At 43.0% G+C, this 15,000-nt stretch overlaps 1 protein-coding gene across 1 annotated transcript in view; it reads left to right on the top strand.

Moving 5' to 3' along the window:
- npas3 (neuronal PAS domain protein 3) overlaps positions 1–15,000 on the top strand; it is a gene marked incomplete at its 5' end in the record, with an annotated part of 246,393 nt that overhangs the window by 95,161 nt on the left and 136,232 nt on the right. Inside the window, one exon of the mRNA XM_079286826.1 lies at positions 821–875. Coding sequence (XP_079142952.1) covers positions 821–875 — 55 coding nt within the window. The remainder of the gene's footprint in view (positions 1–820; positions 876–15,000) is intronic.

Genomic DNA, 15,000 nt, shown 5'->3' with positions numbered 1-15,000 from the left:
CTCCACCGTTCCCCTCTCCTCTTCATAACATCCTCATCCTCTTCTCTCTTCGTCTCCTCCTCCTCCTTCTCCTCCATCCCTTCCTCTTCCTCTTCCTCCTCTCCGTTGACCTTTGCAGTAATTGACCCATCAGTTGCTCTTCTACAGTTTAGTGTTGGAGGTTTTGACTTCCTGTCAGAGAGTCTCCACATCTGCTGCAGGACGCCACACAAACAACCGTGACCTTTGGAGCATCCTGACACCCAGTGTGTGTGTGTGTGTGTGTGTGTGTGTGTGTGTGTGTGTGTGTGTGTGTATGACTGACCGCTCACCAGTTCTGTGTGTGTGGTTGCACATGTGCGTACAGAATGTGTGTCCAATAGTGAGTGTTTCAGCTTCTGTGTGTCTGACAGTCTTTTGGGTCTGTGTGTGTGTGTGTGTGTGTGTGTGTGTGTGACCCCCTCCGACACCTGGCTATTCATTATGCATGCAGAAAGCAGCAGACACCAAAATGCCACACTTCATGAACCAGTCTACAATCAAGACACACACACACACACACACACACACACGCTCTCCTATAAACAAACACACAAACAAACTTTACTCTCACAGACACACACATGTACATATTAGGAACACACACGTTTACCTGAATAAATTCAAGCTAAGCGCACATGTTGCACACACACACACACACACACACATTCATATCTTTGCTGCTTTACATTCTGTATAAATATCTTCTCTCTCGGTTATTAAAATATAAATTATGGCATTTTTTATAAGACCCACAAACCTATTTATGGCTCAGTACAGGAGCTTAGAAGGTGGGATTTAGCGTGTGGGTGGGTGTGTGTGTGTGTGTGTGTGTGTGTGTGTGTGTGTGTGTGTGTGTGTGTGTGTGTGTGTGCGTGTGCTCATGGTCATCTTATGTGGTTTTTAATGTGAAAATATTTCTTGTGAGTCACCTTTAGGACTTGCTTTATGATTATTAATGTACATAAATGTTGAGGCTGTGCAGACTTCACAATACTCTGAGCCAAAGATCAGATGAAGTGTCTCTAAATATGAATATGATAATAATAATTGACTCGTGTGTTTTGTGAAGTTTTGTGACAGAAAAAACGGTTCCAAACAAACAAAAGCGTTCTTGGTCCGTGTTGATTACTTTGGCATTTAAATAGCTAACTAGCCAGCTGAATACGTGACATTTAACAACTTGTCCATCTAATATCTAAGATGAGATAACACAGGACGCAGAATAAACTCAGCTTTAATCTGTCTGCAGCTTCAGCACCACGGCGCTGTCCATGGGGCGGATCACAGCAGAATTATGCTGCTGATATTCCAGAGACAAACTCGAGGCTTCAAAACATCCACAAAGCAACGAGTGACGTCACGACGACGACGTCCACTTCTGAAATGGAGTACAAGTCCAAACCTAGCGGACGACAGCAGCATGTTGCTGCAGCTGATATCTGTTACGTGTCGGAAATCATGTTGTGAAACATCGTCTCCATTTTACAATAATCCTCGCTGACTCCTCATTCTGAAGAGGGATTTCTGATGTGTGTGTGTGTGTGTGTGTGTGTGTTCTCATCCACTCCAGCATTACACACAGCCAGACGACCGCTTTACACGAAATCAACCTCCTGCTTAGAGACACTGTGAGAGAGAGAGAGAGAGAGAGAGAGAGAAACATCAGAGGAGAGAGGCTGTGTAGAAAAATGAGAGGGATAAAGACGAGACGGGGGGGGGGGGGGGACAGAGTGAAAAATAAACGAGACAGTCAATTAGAGAGACAGAGGCTATCAGTGAGGCTGAGAGGGGGAGAGAGAGGGGGAGAGGCAGCGGGAGTCGCGTCTCGTTATGATCCATCTCGTCTCTTTGTACCAGCTGACGTTTTTATGATGCGGCCTGCTGGCTGGGCTAATGGCTTCCTCCATTATACTCAGGGAACACAGTGACCCCGACACCCGGATAAACACGGCACTCACATCAAACCCCCTCCTCCCCCCTCCTCCCCCCTCCTCCCCCAAACCCAGCCTGTAGTCCGGCTGTGATTCAGAGCTGACGACTGAGATGGAGAGGAGGTGCAGAGAGGAGCTCGGCAAGGTTTCAACGTGGAATAAAAAGTAAACTCTGATGTTTTACCTGGAGACGATAAAACCATCGGCAAAACTACACCATCTATCACAGCCAGAAGCTGTAAACACTGTAAACATTGTAAGATTTTCATCCTTCCGACGGTCTTTGAACACCTCACGTGAGACAAGTGCTTCCATCAGAAAACCCAAACAAAGCTTAAAAAGGTGACACCTCATCAAACACTTCTTCAAATCATGTCCGTAATAAACCGTTTACTCTAAACACATTCTGTAAAAAACTTTAAATGATGAGCAACTATGGAGCCATGATTGATTCATCTGAGACCAAATGTGGCACAAATCCTGTCAAACGTGAAGTGAACTTCAGGAAGTGAACACAGAGAGGAGAGGAGAGGCTGGAAGTACAGGATGTAAATATGTAAAACTTGTGAAGCCTCATTTGTTTCCACTTGGAGACACGTTGGACATATAGAATCCAGTGTTTTTCCTTTTTTTGTAAAACCAACCGAAGCAATCGTCTCAACCGACCGTCTGTTTGACGAGTTGTTCTAAGAGGTGCGTTGATCCAGATTTGTGTTGACAGCCGGATGCTTCAGTGTAAGCTCTGCCCACGGCGATGCGTTAAAGCGGTTAGTCGTCATTTAACAGCTGTTCCGCCCTTCCTGTCTGATGTCTGATAACAACAACGCGGCTCCTGTCCTCAGCGAAAGCACATGAAACACAGAGCCTCTTATTATCTTAGACTACATCGTGTAAGGTCATTGTTATTTCCATCCCAGAGACCCCCCATCCAGTTGTAATCACTTCAGCTTTTTACCCACAGGACTCAAAAGGAAGGCCGGGCAGCTGCTGCTTCTTCACATAACAAACCTGTCAAACGCTGCTTCGGCTCTCTCGCTGCAGAGACCTGTGGCGTTTCTTCTGTCCCCCCCCCCCCCCCCGGGCTCTGCAGCCGAGACGCCCGCTCCTCCGTCCGCTGGCTAAAAACACCCGCTCGCCGCGTGCACGCTCGCACTTAATAAACGGCGGAGTAATTGGGCCAGCTGCGAGTGTGAGATGTTTTGATTCCCCCGTCGCAGTGTAAAGAAAAATGGAATGACAGAGTGAGAGAGAGGAAACAGCAGTAATTATAAAACTAATTACCAAATGCTGATGATGCCCATAGGCTTTGCATAACTAAATTTAGACGAGGAAATTGCTTTCGGCTGCCGACGTTGCTCGCGGGCGTTTTTCGTTCAACTCTTCTCTCTCTCGTCCTGCATGCTGACACACACTCACACACCAAAGAGGAAGAAATAATCACCATGGAAACAATTACTCGTAAAACACCTTTTTTAGTTTTTTTGTCCTCTATCTTGTTTCTTTATTTTGTTGGCAAACACGAAAACAGCTCCGGGAAGTGTCGTTGATGTCCAACAATGTTGTAATGACAGCAAATACTTCTGCTTGTTTCTGTTTGTTCCCTGAAAGACGCGACAATTAAGCAGAACACGAGGACTCGGAGAGTGAATCAGACTGCTTCTCTCTGCGGGTTTGGGGATGAGATGACATGTTTTTGTCTCGCTGAGTGTCTCCATAGATTTGTACACAGCTGAGTTCTGAATTGTTCCTCTGCAGTGATCACAGTTTCACTTTGTTTTTATCCGCAATGATGTGACGGCTCAGTTTACAGCTCTGTGATTGGCTGAATTACAAAGAATTTGCAGGAAAGTTTCTGGCGCAATGGAGGGAACCTCCGATGCATCGGTATGGATCATATTTGCTCTTCAGAGTTTTGAATTGCTAATTGAAGGTGAACAATAGAAGCGTCCTGGTCATGTAGGAGCGACGTCACTGACGGACAGCATACACTCATTTTAGTTTATTTGTTTTCCTGTAGTAACCTTCTTCCCCATCAGTCCTGTCATTTTGTGCTTCCAGGAACTCCCACAGTCATTGATATTACTTTGTATTCATCATAGCGAGACTCTCATGAAGGACGTTTAGCCATTAGAGCTGATGTCCTTACTAACCCAGTTATGCGTCTAATGTCCTTTTCTAATCTGTTTAACCGGCTTTCCCTCCGTACCAGACAAATGGGACATTATTGGCTTATGTACTGTACACCAAGAGGCCCTCAGCAGTCAATCATCCACTCTAATATTCAGAAATGCAAGCTTTGACACTGAATTAAAACCGACATGAAAAGCATGTGTTGAACAAAGTAAAGTATTTCCAATCAGGTGTAATTGGCTTGTCGGAGCCAGCGGTGATATATGTTGGTAATTAGTTAAGCGGCCTGAGTTTGTCTCAAAGGGTGTTTTCTCTCTTTATTTCTAAATGATTTCTTCCCCTCCTCCTCCCCGTACAGCTGATCGTGAATCAAAATGTCAGAATGAACGGGGGAATAAGGAGCTTTTTTTCTCTTTAAAAAAAAAAAGAGCTGCAACAGCGATTGCCAATACACATGATTGGAGTTGAGGCAGTTTTACGCATCAGATTCTTTTGGTTTCTGGAGGATTCCCACCAATAGATGCAGAATAATAGTTACCATGGAAACAGTGTATGTGCCGATAGCGGGAGCACGATATACACAGCACTCATTAGACCACACATGATGTGATCGTGAAATGTTCTCTACAGGCTTTTAACCAAAGGTTAAGTTCCTTCACTTCACAACCAGAAGTGTGATTTAATGTGAAATACAAAATGTTCTGACGGACTTCGGAGCAATGGATTGTCCAGAATTATTGTTACAGAAGAGAAATTAGGTAAATTAACAACAAACATCCAATCTGCAATGTTTCATTCATTTGGGAGACACTGTCGCGAAACAAATTTCTCTTGGCTGGATTAATTGTACCGGCCGACGGATTGATTGTAATTAGGATTGTAGCGTTTCATGTGTGAACATAATGAGGATTCTCTGAGTCCAAACGAGATCCTTCAAGTACGTGAAATGTTTCTACCTGTGGAATCAGAAGGTGACCGCCGTGAGATTACAGGAGGAATTACTTCTTGTACTTTTTGTTATGAAGCAGTCTTAATGTAGATGAACACAGTCTGGTTTCATATTTTCATGAATTTATTCTCTGTTTGTTGGCATGAAAATGCATAAAATGCAGGTAACTGATTATTACTGTCATATTAGTCAGAGTTTTGCGACGTGAAGGGATATTTTTCATGAGGGATTACTTGAGACATCTCTTATGAAATTACAGCAAAACTTTGATTTAATAGCTTTAAAGAATCATTCAAATTAAAGGACAAGTCAGTTATATATCCGAACAAACTACTGAAAATAGTCCCCAACAAAGTCACCACTTCCTCTTGTTTCTTTGTTAAAACTACAACAACAGCTTGAAAGTAACTGTGAGGAATTTTTACCTGGTCCTGATCCTCTATATGAACCAGTCTCAGTGTAGTCCTGATCCTCTATATGAACCAGTCTCAGTGTAGTCCTGATCCTCTATATGAACCAGTCTCAGTGTAGTCCTGATCCTCTATATGAACCAGTCTCAGTGTAGTCCTGATCCTCTATATGAACCAGTCTCAGTGTAGTCCTGATCCTCTATATGAACCAGTCTCAGTGTAGTCCTGATCCTCTATATGAACCAGTCTCAGTGTAGTCCTGATCCTCTATATGAACCAGTCTCAGTGTAGTCCTGATCCTCTATATGAACCCTGCTGCAGCAACATGAGAGGTTTTCTAAAGGGACTCTGGCGCTCAGAGACACTACCGCTTTAGTCCACAGGGGGCGACAGAATCAACACAAGATAAAAGTTCCTGGTCGTTGCTTTAAGTTGTCATGTCTTGCAGCAACTCTAACTATTATTTGGTTCTTTTTAATGTCAAAAGAGAAAATGCTGCAGTGTACCATTATTATTTAGTCTAGAAGGATGTGAGCTGTCATGTTGGAAGATACTCGCTGGAATCAAAGCTCTTGATAGCTGTGCAGCCTGTTATTACCTTGTTTACTGCCTGTCACACACACTGAAAAGATAAACACGGGATGCATACACAGAGATAAATACGTACACTCACAGATAATGTGCAGTTATATCATGTGATCACACACACACACACACACACACACACAGAGACAGACCGCTGCACTCTCTGATCGAAACCAATGGATTGAATGGATTTTTTCACAATTTAAAATGTAGCAGGGGAGAGTTTGGAGGTCACAGAGATGAATGCATCAGAAAGAGAGATAGAGAGAGAATTAGATAAACTGAAGATGGAGAGAGAGAGAGCTTGTGTTTGCTGGGCCGTGAAGCGTTCAGCTGTAACGTCATTTGAACGCTCCGTTAGCAGCCGAGCCGTTTGTTAATAAACACTCGTAACTGCGCTGTGAAACACGCCTCCTCCCATCCTCCATCTGCACCTCCATCTCATCCACAGCCCTCCTCTCTCTCTCTCTCTCTCTCTCTCTCCATCTTCATGCTTTCATTCCTCGAGCGTACGTCTTTTGAGTTTGTATGTCTTCAATTGGATGGTAGAGATGCATCACATGTGTTGTGCTTCATATGAGGTTCAGTGAGGATAAATACAGTTTATGTTTTGTGGAAAAGAAGAGATCATTTGTTGTTCCATTCATAAACTGATCAAAGGCGTAAGATCAGGTGTGAGGCTGTGTTTGTGAGCTTATTTTCATGAACACCTGGAGGGATTTTCCCCAAATTTGGCACAAACCAATCGACCGAGAGACTGAATATAAGAAGTGGACGTCGTCATGGTGACGTCACTCGTTGGTTTTGTGGATGTTTTGAAGCCTCGAGGTCGACGATTTCGTCGTCACCATCTTGGCTTTTTTGCATCCGATGAACAGGAAGTGACCATATCTGGAGTGACGTAGAGACGCCGTATACGTCTCTGGTGTCGACCTGTCAATCAACGTGTAGCCCCGCCCTAAAGCATCCCCTGCTTTATGGTCTGTTTGACTATAAATGGAGCATAATTTACGAAATGAACATCATGCTGAGACCATGAACTCTTCAGTAGGAACCAATGGGCTTTGAGCTGAGAGACTCAGACAGGAAGTCAGACGGTGTTGAGAGACGGAACAACGTGATTCATTGACACGCATTCAGTCTTTGCCAACCAGTGCCAGTTAGCCCTTTCTCTGATTAGCATGTTTGTGGGTTTAGCGCCAGCTAATTAGCATGAACACACACACACACACACACTTACTGTATCTGAAATGCTGCTTATGGAAATGTATACTACCACCTTCCATCCTCATTTCTTTCCTCCCTCCTTGCTGTTGTTTTTTGAGTTTCTTTTTGTCCCTCCTTCCTTCCTTTCCTTCCTTACTCCCTCCTCTTCATCCTTTCCTTCTTTACTCCTTTCTGTCTTTCTTTAGCTACACTGTTCCTCCTCCTTCCCTCCATCCTTGCTCACTTAATTCCAAATGTCTCCTACTATCTCCTTTCCTCTTATTTTGTGTCGTACCTCCCTAGCTACTTCCCTTCCTTGTCCTCTTTCCTATTCTCCTTCCCTAACTCCCTCCCCTCCTTCCTGTGTTTGTTTTCAAATCAAAGACAATCTGCTGCCGGACTAATTGCAGCTGTTGTTATTTTTTAACTCCAACACGAGAACTCTTGTGTTGTATATTAAACGTATGAAGATGAAATCAATGTTACTTTGAGGCTAAAAGCAGAGAAAGTTCATTTTGAAGCCATCTGTCCCTCTGGATGCTGATTAATTAGTCGCCGGCTGCCTGTCACTCAAGCCCTTTGATCTGCTCTCTTACTAATTGATTTTTTAATATTTTTAAGGAGGAAAAAAAAAACGCGCGCTAAATTGACTTTGATGAGGTTGTTGATCAGAAGAACTGTTTTTTTAAAGTAGCAGTCTGTTTAGTCTCAGCTGAATCAAAGAACATGTGTAAATATGGCAGATCTGCTTTTCTGATATCTGATAGAAAATGTTTCTGACTTCTTAACGTCTCGTTTGTATTTCAACTCTTATTCTTCAGATTATTGAAAATGTTCAGTCTTTAGTTTTATTCTCTGAGGGTCAGACAGCTTGTGGACATCTTCAAGGTTCAGCCAAGATATAGTTAAACAGGAAGTACTGATTTACTGCAACTTATACTGCAGGAAGTACTGCTTTACTGCAACTTATACTGCAGGAAGTACTGCATCTTATACTGCAGGAAGTACTGCATTACTGCAACTTATACTGCAGGAAGTACTGCTTTACTGCAACTTATACTGCAGGAAGTACTGCTTTACTGCAACTTATACTGCAGGAAGTACTGCTTTACTGCAACTTTTACTGCAGGAAGTACTGCATTACTGCAACTTATACTGCAGGAAGTACTGCTTTACTGCAACTTATACTGCAGGAAGTACTGCTTTACTGCAACTTATACTGCAGGAAGTACTGCTTTACTGCAACTTATACTGCAGGAAGTACTGCTTTACTGCAACTTATACTGCAGGAAATACTGCTTTACTGCAACTTTTACTGCAGGAAGTACTGCATTACTGCAACTTATACTGCAGGAAGTACTGCTTTACTGCAACTTATACTGCAGGAAGTACTGCTTTACTGCAACTTATACTGCAGGAAGTACTGCTTTACTGCAACTTATACTGCAGGAAGTACTGCTTTACTGCAACTTATACTGCAGGAAGTACTGCATCACTGCAACTTTTACTGCAGGAAGTACTGCATCACTGCAACTTATACTGCAGGAAGTACTGATTTACTGCAACTTATACTGCAGGAAGTACTGATTTACTGCAACTTATACTGCAGGAAGTACTGCTTTACTGCAGGATGTACTGCATTACTGCAACTTATACTGCAGGAAGTACTGCTTTACTGCAACTTATACTGCAGGACGTACTGCATTACTGCAACTTATACTGCAGGAAGTACTGCTTTACTGCAACTTATACTGCAGGAAGTACTGCATTACTGCAACTTATACTGCAGGAAGTACTGCTTTACTGCAACTTATACTGCAGGAAGTACTGCTTTACTGCAACTTATACTGCAGGAAGTACTGCTTTACTGCAACTTATACTGCAGGAAGTACTGCTTTACTGCAACTTATACTGCAGGAAGTACTGCTTTACTGCAACTTATACTGCAGGAAGTACTGCTTTACTGCAACTTATACTGCAGGAAGTACTGCTTTACTGCAACTTATACTGCAGGAAATACTGCTTTACTGCAACTTTTACTGCAGGAAGTACTGCATTACTGCAACTTATACTGCAGGAAGTACTGCTTTACTGCAACTTATACTGCAGGAAGTACTGCTTTACTGCAACTTATACTGCAGGAAGTACTGCTTTACTGCAACTTATACTGCAGGAAGTACTGCTTTACTGCAACTTATACTGCAGGAAGTACTGCATCACTGCAACTTTTACTGCAGGAAGTACTGCATCACTGCAACTTATACTGCAGGAAGTACTGATTTACTGCAACTTATACTGCAGGAAGTACTGCATCACTGCAACTTATACTGCAGGAAGTACTGATTTACTGCAACTTATACTGCAGGAAGTACTGATTTACTGCAACTTATACTGCAGGAAGTACTGCTTTACTGCAGGACGTACTGCATTACTGCAACTTATACTGCAGGAAGTACTGCTTTACTGCAACTTATACTGCAGGACGTACTGCATTACTGCAACTTATACTGCAGGAAGTACTGCTTTACTGCAACTTATACTGCAGGAAGTACTGCATTACTGCAACTTATACTGCAGGAAGTACTGCTTTACTGCAACTTATACTGCAGGAAGTACTGCTTTACTGCAACTTATACTGCAGGAAGTACTGCTTTACTGCAACTTATACTGCAGGAAGTACTGCTTTACTGCAACTTATACTGCAGGAAGTACTGCTTTACTGCAACTTATACTGCAGGAAGTACTGCTTTACTGCAACTTATACTGCAGGAAGTACTGATTTACTGCAACTTATACTGCAGGAAGTACTGCTTTACTGCAACTTATACTGCAGGAAGTACTGCATTACTGCAACTTATACTGCAGGAAGTACTGCTTTACTGCAACTTATACTGCAGGAAGTACTGCTTTACTGCAACTTATACTGCAGGAAGTACTGCTTTACTGCAACTTATACTGCAGGAAGTACTGCATTACTGCAACTTATACTGCAGGAAGTACTGCATTACTGCAACTTATACTGCAGGAAGTACTGCATTACTGTAAAGAGAGAGAGAAAGAGTCTGCACATGGAGGTTTGGGCGGATGGTTATTTTTAACTGAAACCTTGATCTTTTACTAAACTTAACCAAGTAAACCTAGAATATAACCAAACCAAGATGGAAGTTTGTTTTGAGAAGCCAGTATGTATTTAACGAGAGGCAGTTGATCGTCGTCCTTCTGTTTGTGTGTGTGTGTGTGTGTGTGTTGATGCCTTTTTCCATAAACACACACTCATAAAAACTGATAGCATTGCTGTTAAGACTAATGAGAGCTGAGTGTGTGTGTGTGTATGTGTGTGTGTGTGTGTGGAGGACCTGATGTTATTAAATGATATCAACATCAAGGCTCCTGTTTGAAGTTTAGCTTTCCTTTTTGTTCCTCGCTCTCTCTACCCACCAACACACAGACACACACACAGATACACACACACACACACAGATACACACACACACAGATTGTACTTTGTGAGTTTCTGTGTGAGAGAGTTTATTGCAGAGTTATCAACCCTCTGCATCAGCACTGAACCGTGTGTGTGTGTCGGTGTGTTTCCTATCAGTGCTGTGTCTCAGTGCGAGGATGAGAACCATACATCATAGTTCTACTGTACCAGATAGCTTATCACACACACACACGCACGCACACACACACACACACACACACACACACACACACACACACACAGATGGCTTGAAACCGATATTATTGTTTTTGCAAATAAGTTTTCAGGGTTTACATTAATATATTTGTTTCTGTATCCGTCTGTCATTCTGTCTCTGCCTCTACAACAAACTACTGACGCTACATGAAGCTGAGAAAACATTCAGAGCCGTTGTGTTCATTGTCAGCGTCTCTAGACGGCCGGAAGGTTCAACTTCTGTGCACATTGATCCACATTGATTCACATTGATCGACCGTTCACGACATGTGTTCTGACCATAGACTGTATGTAAGAAGTGGACGTAGTCGTTGTGACGTCTCATTGGTTTGTGGATGTTTTGAAGCCTTGAGTAGGGTGATTTCGCCGTCGCCATCTTGGATTGTTTGTGAACAGGAAGTGACCATATTTGGACTGAGGAGGAGTGACGTAGAGACGCCGTATATGTCTCTCGTAGAGACCTATCAATCACTGTGTAGCCCCGCCCTAAAGCATCCCCTGCTTTATGGTCTGTTTGACTCTAAATGGACCATAATGTACCAGAGTCTCCCCCTGGTGGACACTAGAGAGAATGCAGCTTTAACACATAAAGCTTCACTCGGCAGAACCAGAGATGGCTTGACAGAAAAAGAGAGAGACTGCGGAACCACAGATGTATGAGAAGCTGCAGCAAATACAGTCAAGAACCCATTCAGCTACATTATGTAAAAAACGGAAACACTCCAATGGTATTTAAATAATTACGCTAATTTCAGTTCATCTTTTCTGGTGTGAAGTTTGTAAATTGTAAATGAGACTGTAGCTTCCTGAAAACATGGCGTTCATTAATGACGCTGCCTGGTGGGTGACAGTCTGTTGCATTAGCACACACACACACACACACACTGGATTGTGTGTGTATATATATGGCAGCATTCAAAGGCGTTAGTTCACATGCTTTGCACCGATAGCATCTGAGGTCAGAGCAACGTCAAATTTATAGTGGACAATCATGTTCCCCAGAGGATGAGCCCGGCAATCATATTTTTTAGTTCTACCAGCTGGATGAAATTTCTACCCATAAAAAAGCCAGATGTTATGGACAGTTGGTCATAATAAAAGGAGGATGAACCCTTTAGATTACAAGAAAATCACCATGGCCTCTTCTCTAGTGCCGCCTTTGGAATAGTTATTATTATAGTTATGAAAGTTATTCTTTTATTGCCTTTACACATCGGTGGCATGATGAACAATGATGAACGATACGGAGAAATGCAAAATTCTCACCTGCGAATACTATATGGTTCGAGCTTTTATTGTGAAGGGTAAGGGCAGAGGGAGTGGATGTGCTTCCTTTTATAAAGTTGAATTAATTCAAAGCTTTTCCGAAACCTAACTAAATATTTCACCATCTTTTCTTAAATCTCACCAAGTATTTCTCAACGATCAAAGTAGTTTTCTTTGAGGACGGAAGTTTATTTTGAAAAGATAGTGTTCAATAAAATGAGCAGAAATGGACACGTGTTTGTAGGAAAGATGAGGAATAACTTTCCGTGTGATATCATTTGATCCGTGTTTTGAGGATCCGTTCATGGATGTATCGCCTCAAGCTAAAAGAAACGTACAAAAAACGAGTGTAAGAAGAGACGTAAAAAAGATGTACCATGGTGATGTTGCATCATTAACAGTCAGTGTGAGATGTTCCTCCGGTTCGGGATCGATGCTCCGTAATTCTTTGTGTTCCTCCGACAGGAAGCGGTGACACAGATCAGATGCTGCTGGGTTGAAACATGGTTTTGTGGGTTATTTACTTATTTCGTTTTTTTTTATCTCAGTGTGAACCAGGCAGCAGATATCAGCCCCGTGTACAGCAGAACACACACACACACGCACGCACGCACGCACGCACGCACGTACGCACACACACTGTTTTCTACTGCAGCCTTTACTTCTTCTTTTACTTTTCCATCTACCTGTCTTTTTGTTTCATCATGGGTTTGAGAATCCTTTTTTTTGTCCAATATATATGTCCAATATATATATATATATTTTCTTCTGTTTCCAAAGTCTTTCTCTCTCCATTCCTCTGATTTCATGGCAGCAGTATGAGTGCGAGTGTGTGTTTGAGTGTCTGTTAGCGTGTGTGTGTGTGTGTGTGTGTGTGTGCTGTCGAGCTGCAGTGCTAATCGATTAATGCCAACATGTCTGAACCAGCATCGCATTAGTCAACGTCACACACCGACACCTGCACTGAAGCGCGCGCGTGTGTGTGTGTGTGCGTGTGTGTGTGTGTGTGTGTGTGTGTGTGTGCAGGGTAGTTAAGCATGAGGGTCTGCAGGTGATTACATCCTAAAGGATATGAAAAAGCGAGAGGATGAGAGAGAAAGATGAAGGAAAAGTTAACGAGAGCAAAGAAAAGAAAGACAGAGAGTGAATTCCTAGTCTACCAAATATGAATTATTAATAATCATTCATTGATTCCTTAAACCATTCAAACATATATTACCCATTGCAGTTCAGGTCCTTGTTATATGAATTAACAGAGTGACACACAGGGACACATAGGGACACATAATAGGGACACACAGGGACACATAATAGGGACACATAATAGGGACACATAGGGACACATAATAGGGACACACAGGGACACATAATAGGGACACATAATAGGGACACATAGGGACACATAATAGGGACTAATAGGGACACATAATAGGGACACATAGGGACACATAGGGACTAATAGGGACACATAATAGGGACACATAGTGAGAAATAGTGACACATAGTGACACATAGTGAGAAATAGTGACACATAGTGAGAAATAGTGGAACATACAGTCGTGTTTACCGACCTTCGTTTTCACTTCTTAAACAACATTTTCAGAGAGTTGGATAGTGAACAAAGTTCCCAAAAATATAATCCATGATGTTCGGAGAGCTTCCTACTGCTCACTAGAATGCATTACAGGTACTTAGCAGTTTGTTAATCAGCTCACTGTGATCGTTGTCTTGCCAGCAGTGTAACAAAGCTAACATGAGGAAAGAACAGAAACACACACAAGGCCTCTCCAGGAATCCGGCAGCAGATTGTAGAAAAGCTGGAATCAAAGGCGGCGGAGACAGAGTTCATCTGTGATGCTGTTTGGATCAGAAGATGCTGCGCTTCAAGCGGCAACACCTTCATCTTTGTGTCTCTCAGCCGAAAACACTGGAGGGGAGAGAGGGGGAGAGAAAGAGGGGGAGAGAGAGAGAGACAATAGTCCACAACCAGTGATTCACCATCAAACCATCTCTCACTCTGCCGTCCTTGTTTTCTCCATCAGGTTTACTCCACTCAGACGTGGCCGAGCGTCTCCCTCTCCCCCCCCCCCTCTCCCTTTCTGTCACAGCATTTGTCCCCCCCCCCCCCCCGATGGAGCGATAATATCCATCTCATTACGCTCTGTGCGGAGCTGTCGGGGCTGGAGTGGGGGAGGTAAACGTCCACTCAGCGCTCGGCTGCAGAGTGGAGCACTCTCAGCTGATAGGACCAGTCAGAGGAAACCTCTCATCGTCCCGTCCCCCAAAAAACAACCACACTACACAGGAAGTTGAGGGTCAAAGGACATAAAACAACGGATGATCGTCTCATGCAGACGTCTTCTTGTGTTCTGGTCGTTTGGGGAACCGCAGGGTCTTTCTTTGATGTTTAGTTGCGCTAAAGACCACACAGGGTGAGATCTCTCCTCCAGGAGCATCGATCCCCGTTTGAAACGAGGAGTCAACAGATTCATTTGTCATGTAACTTGTGTACTTCTGTAACAGCACTTCTCTCGTTATTTTAACCCAAATGATGAACACAGTTGAGCGGTTTTGTTGCCTCAACCTGAGTATGTTTTGTGTCCCGGGGACGGAAGTGTATTTTGAAAAAACTGGATTCATGTAAAGAGCAGAAATGGATCCGTAGAAACCACCTGATGGTGTAAAAGGAGGAAGTTCTTCATTCCTTCTTTCAAGTCGTTCGTTCATTTGTTGGCTGACTTTTGTCAGATTGTGTTTTTGACCTTCTCGGTGTTTTCCTTCTTCCCGGGAAACAAGCCAACTCTA

The sequence above is a fragment of the Melanostigma gelatinosum genome, assembly GCF_949748355.1.
Source record: "Melanostigma gelatinosum genome assembly, chromosome: 16".
In the NCBI taxonomy this organism is placed as follows: domain Eukaryota; kingdom Metazoa; phylum Chordata; class Actinopteri; order Perciformes; family Zoarcidae; genus Melanostigma; species Melanostigma gelatinosum.
This window is presented reverse-complemented; position numbering and strand designations above follow the sequence as displayed.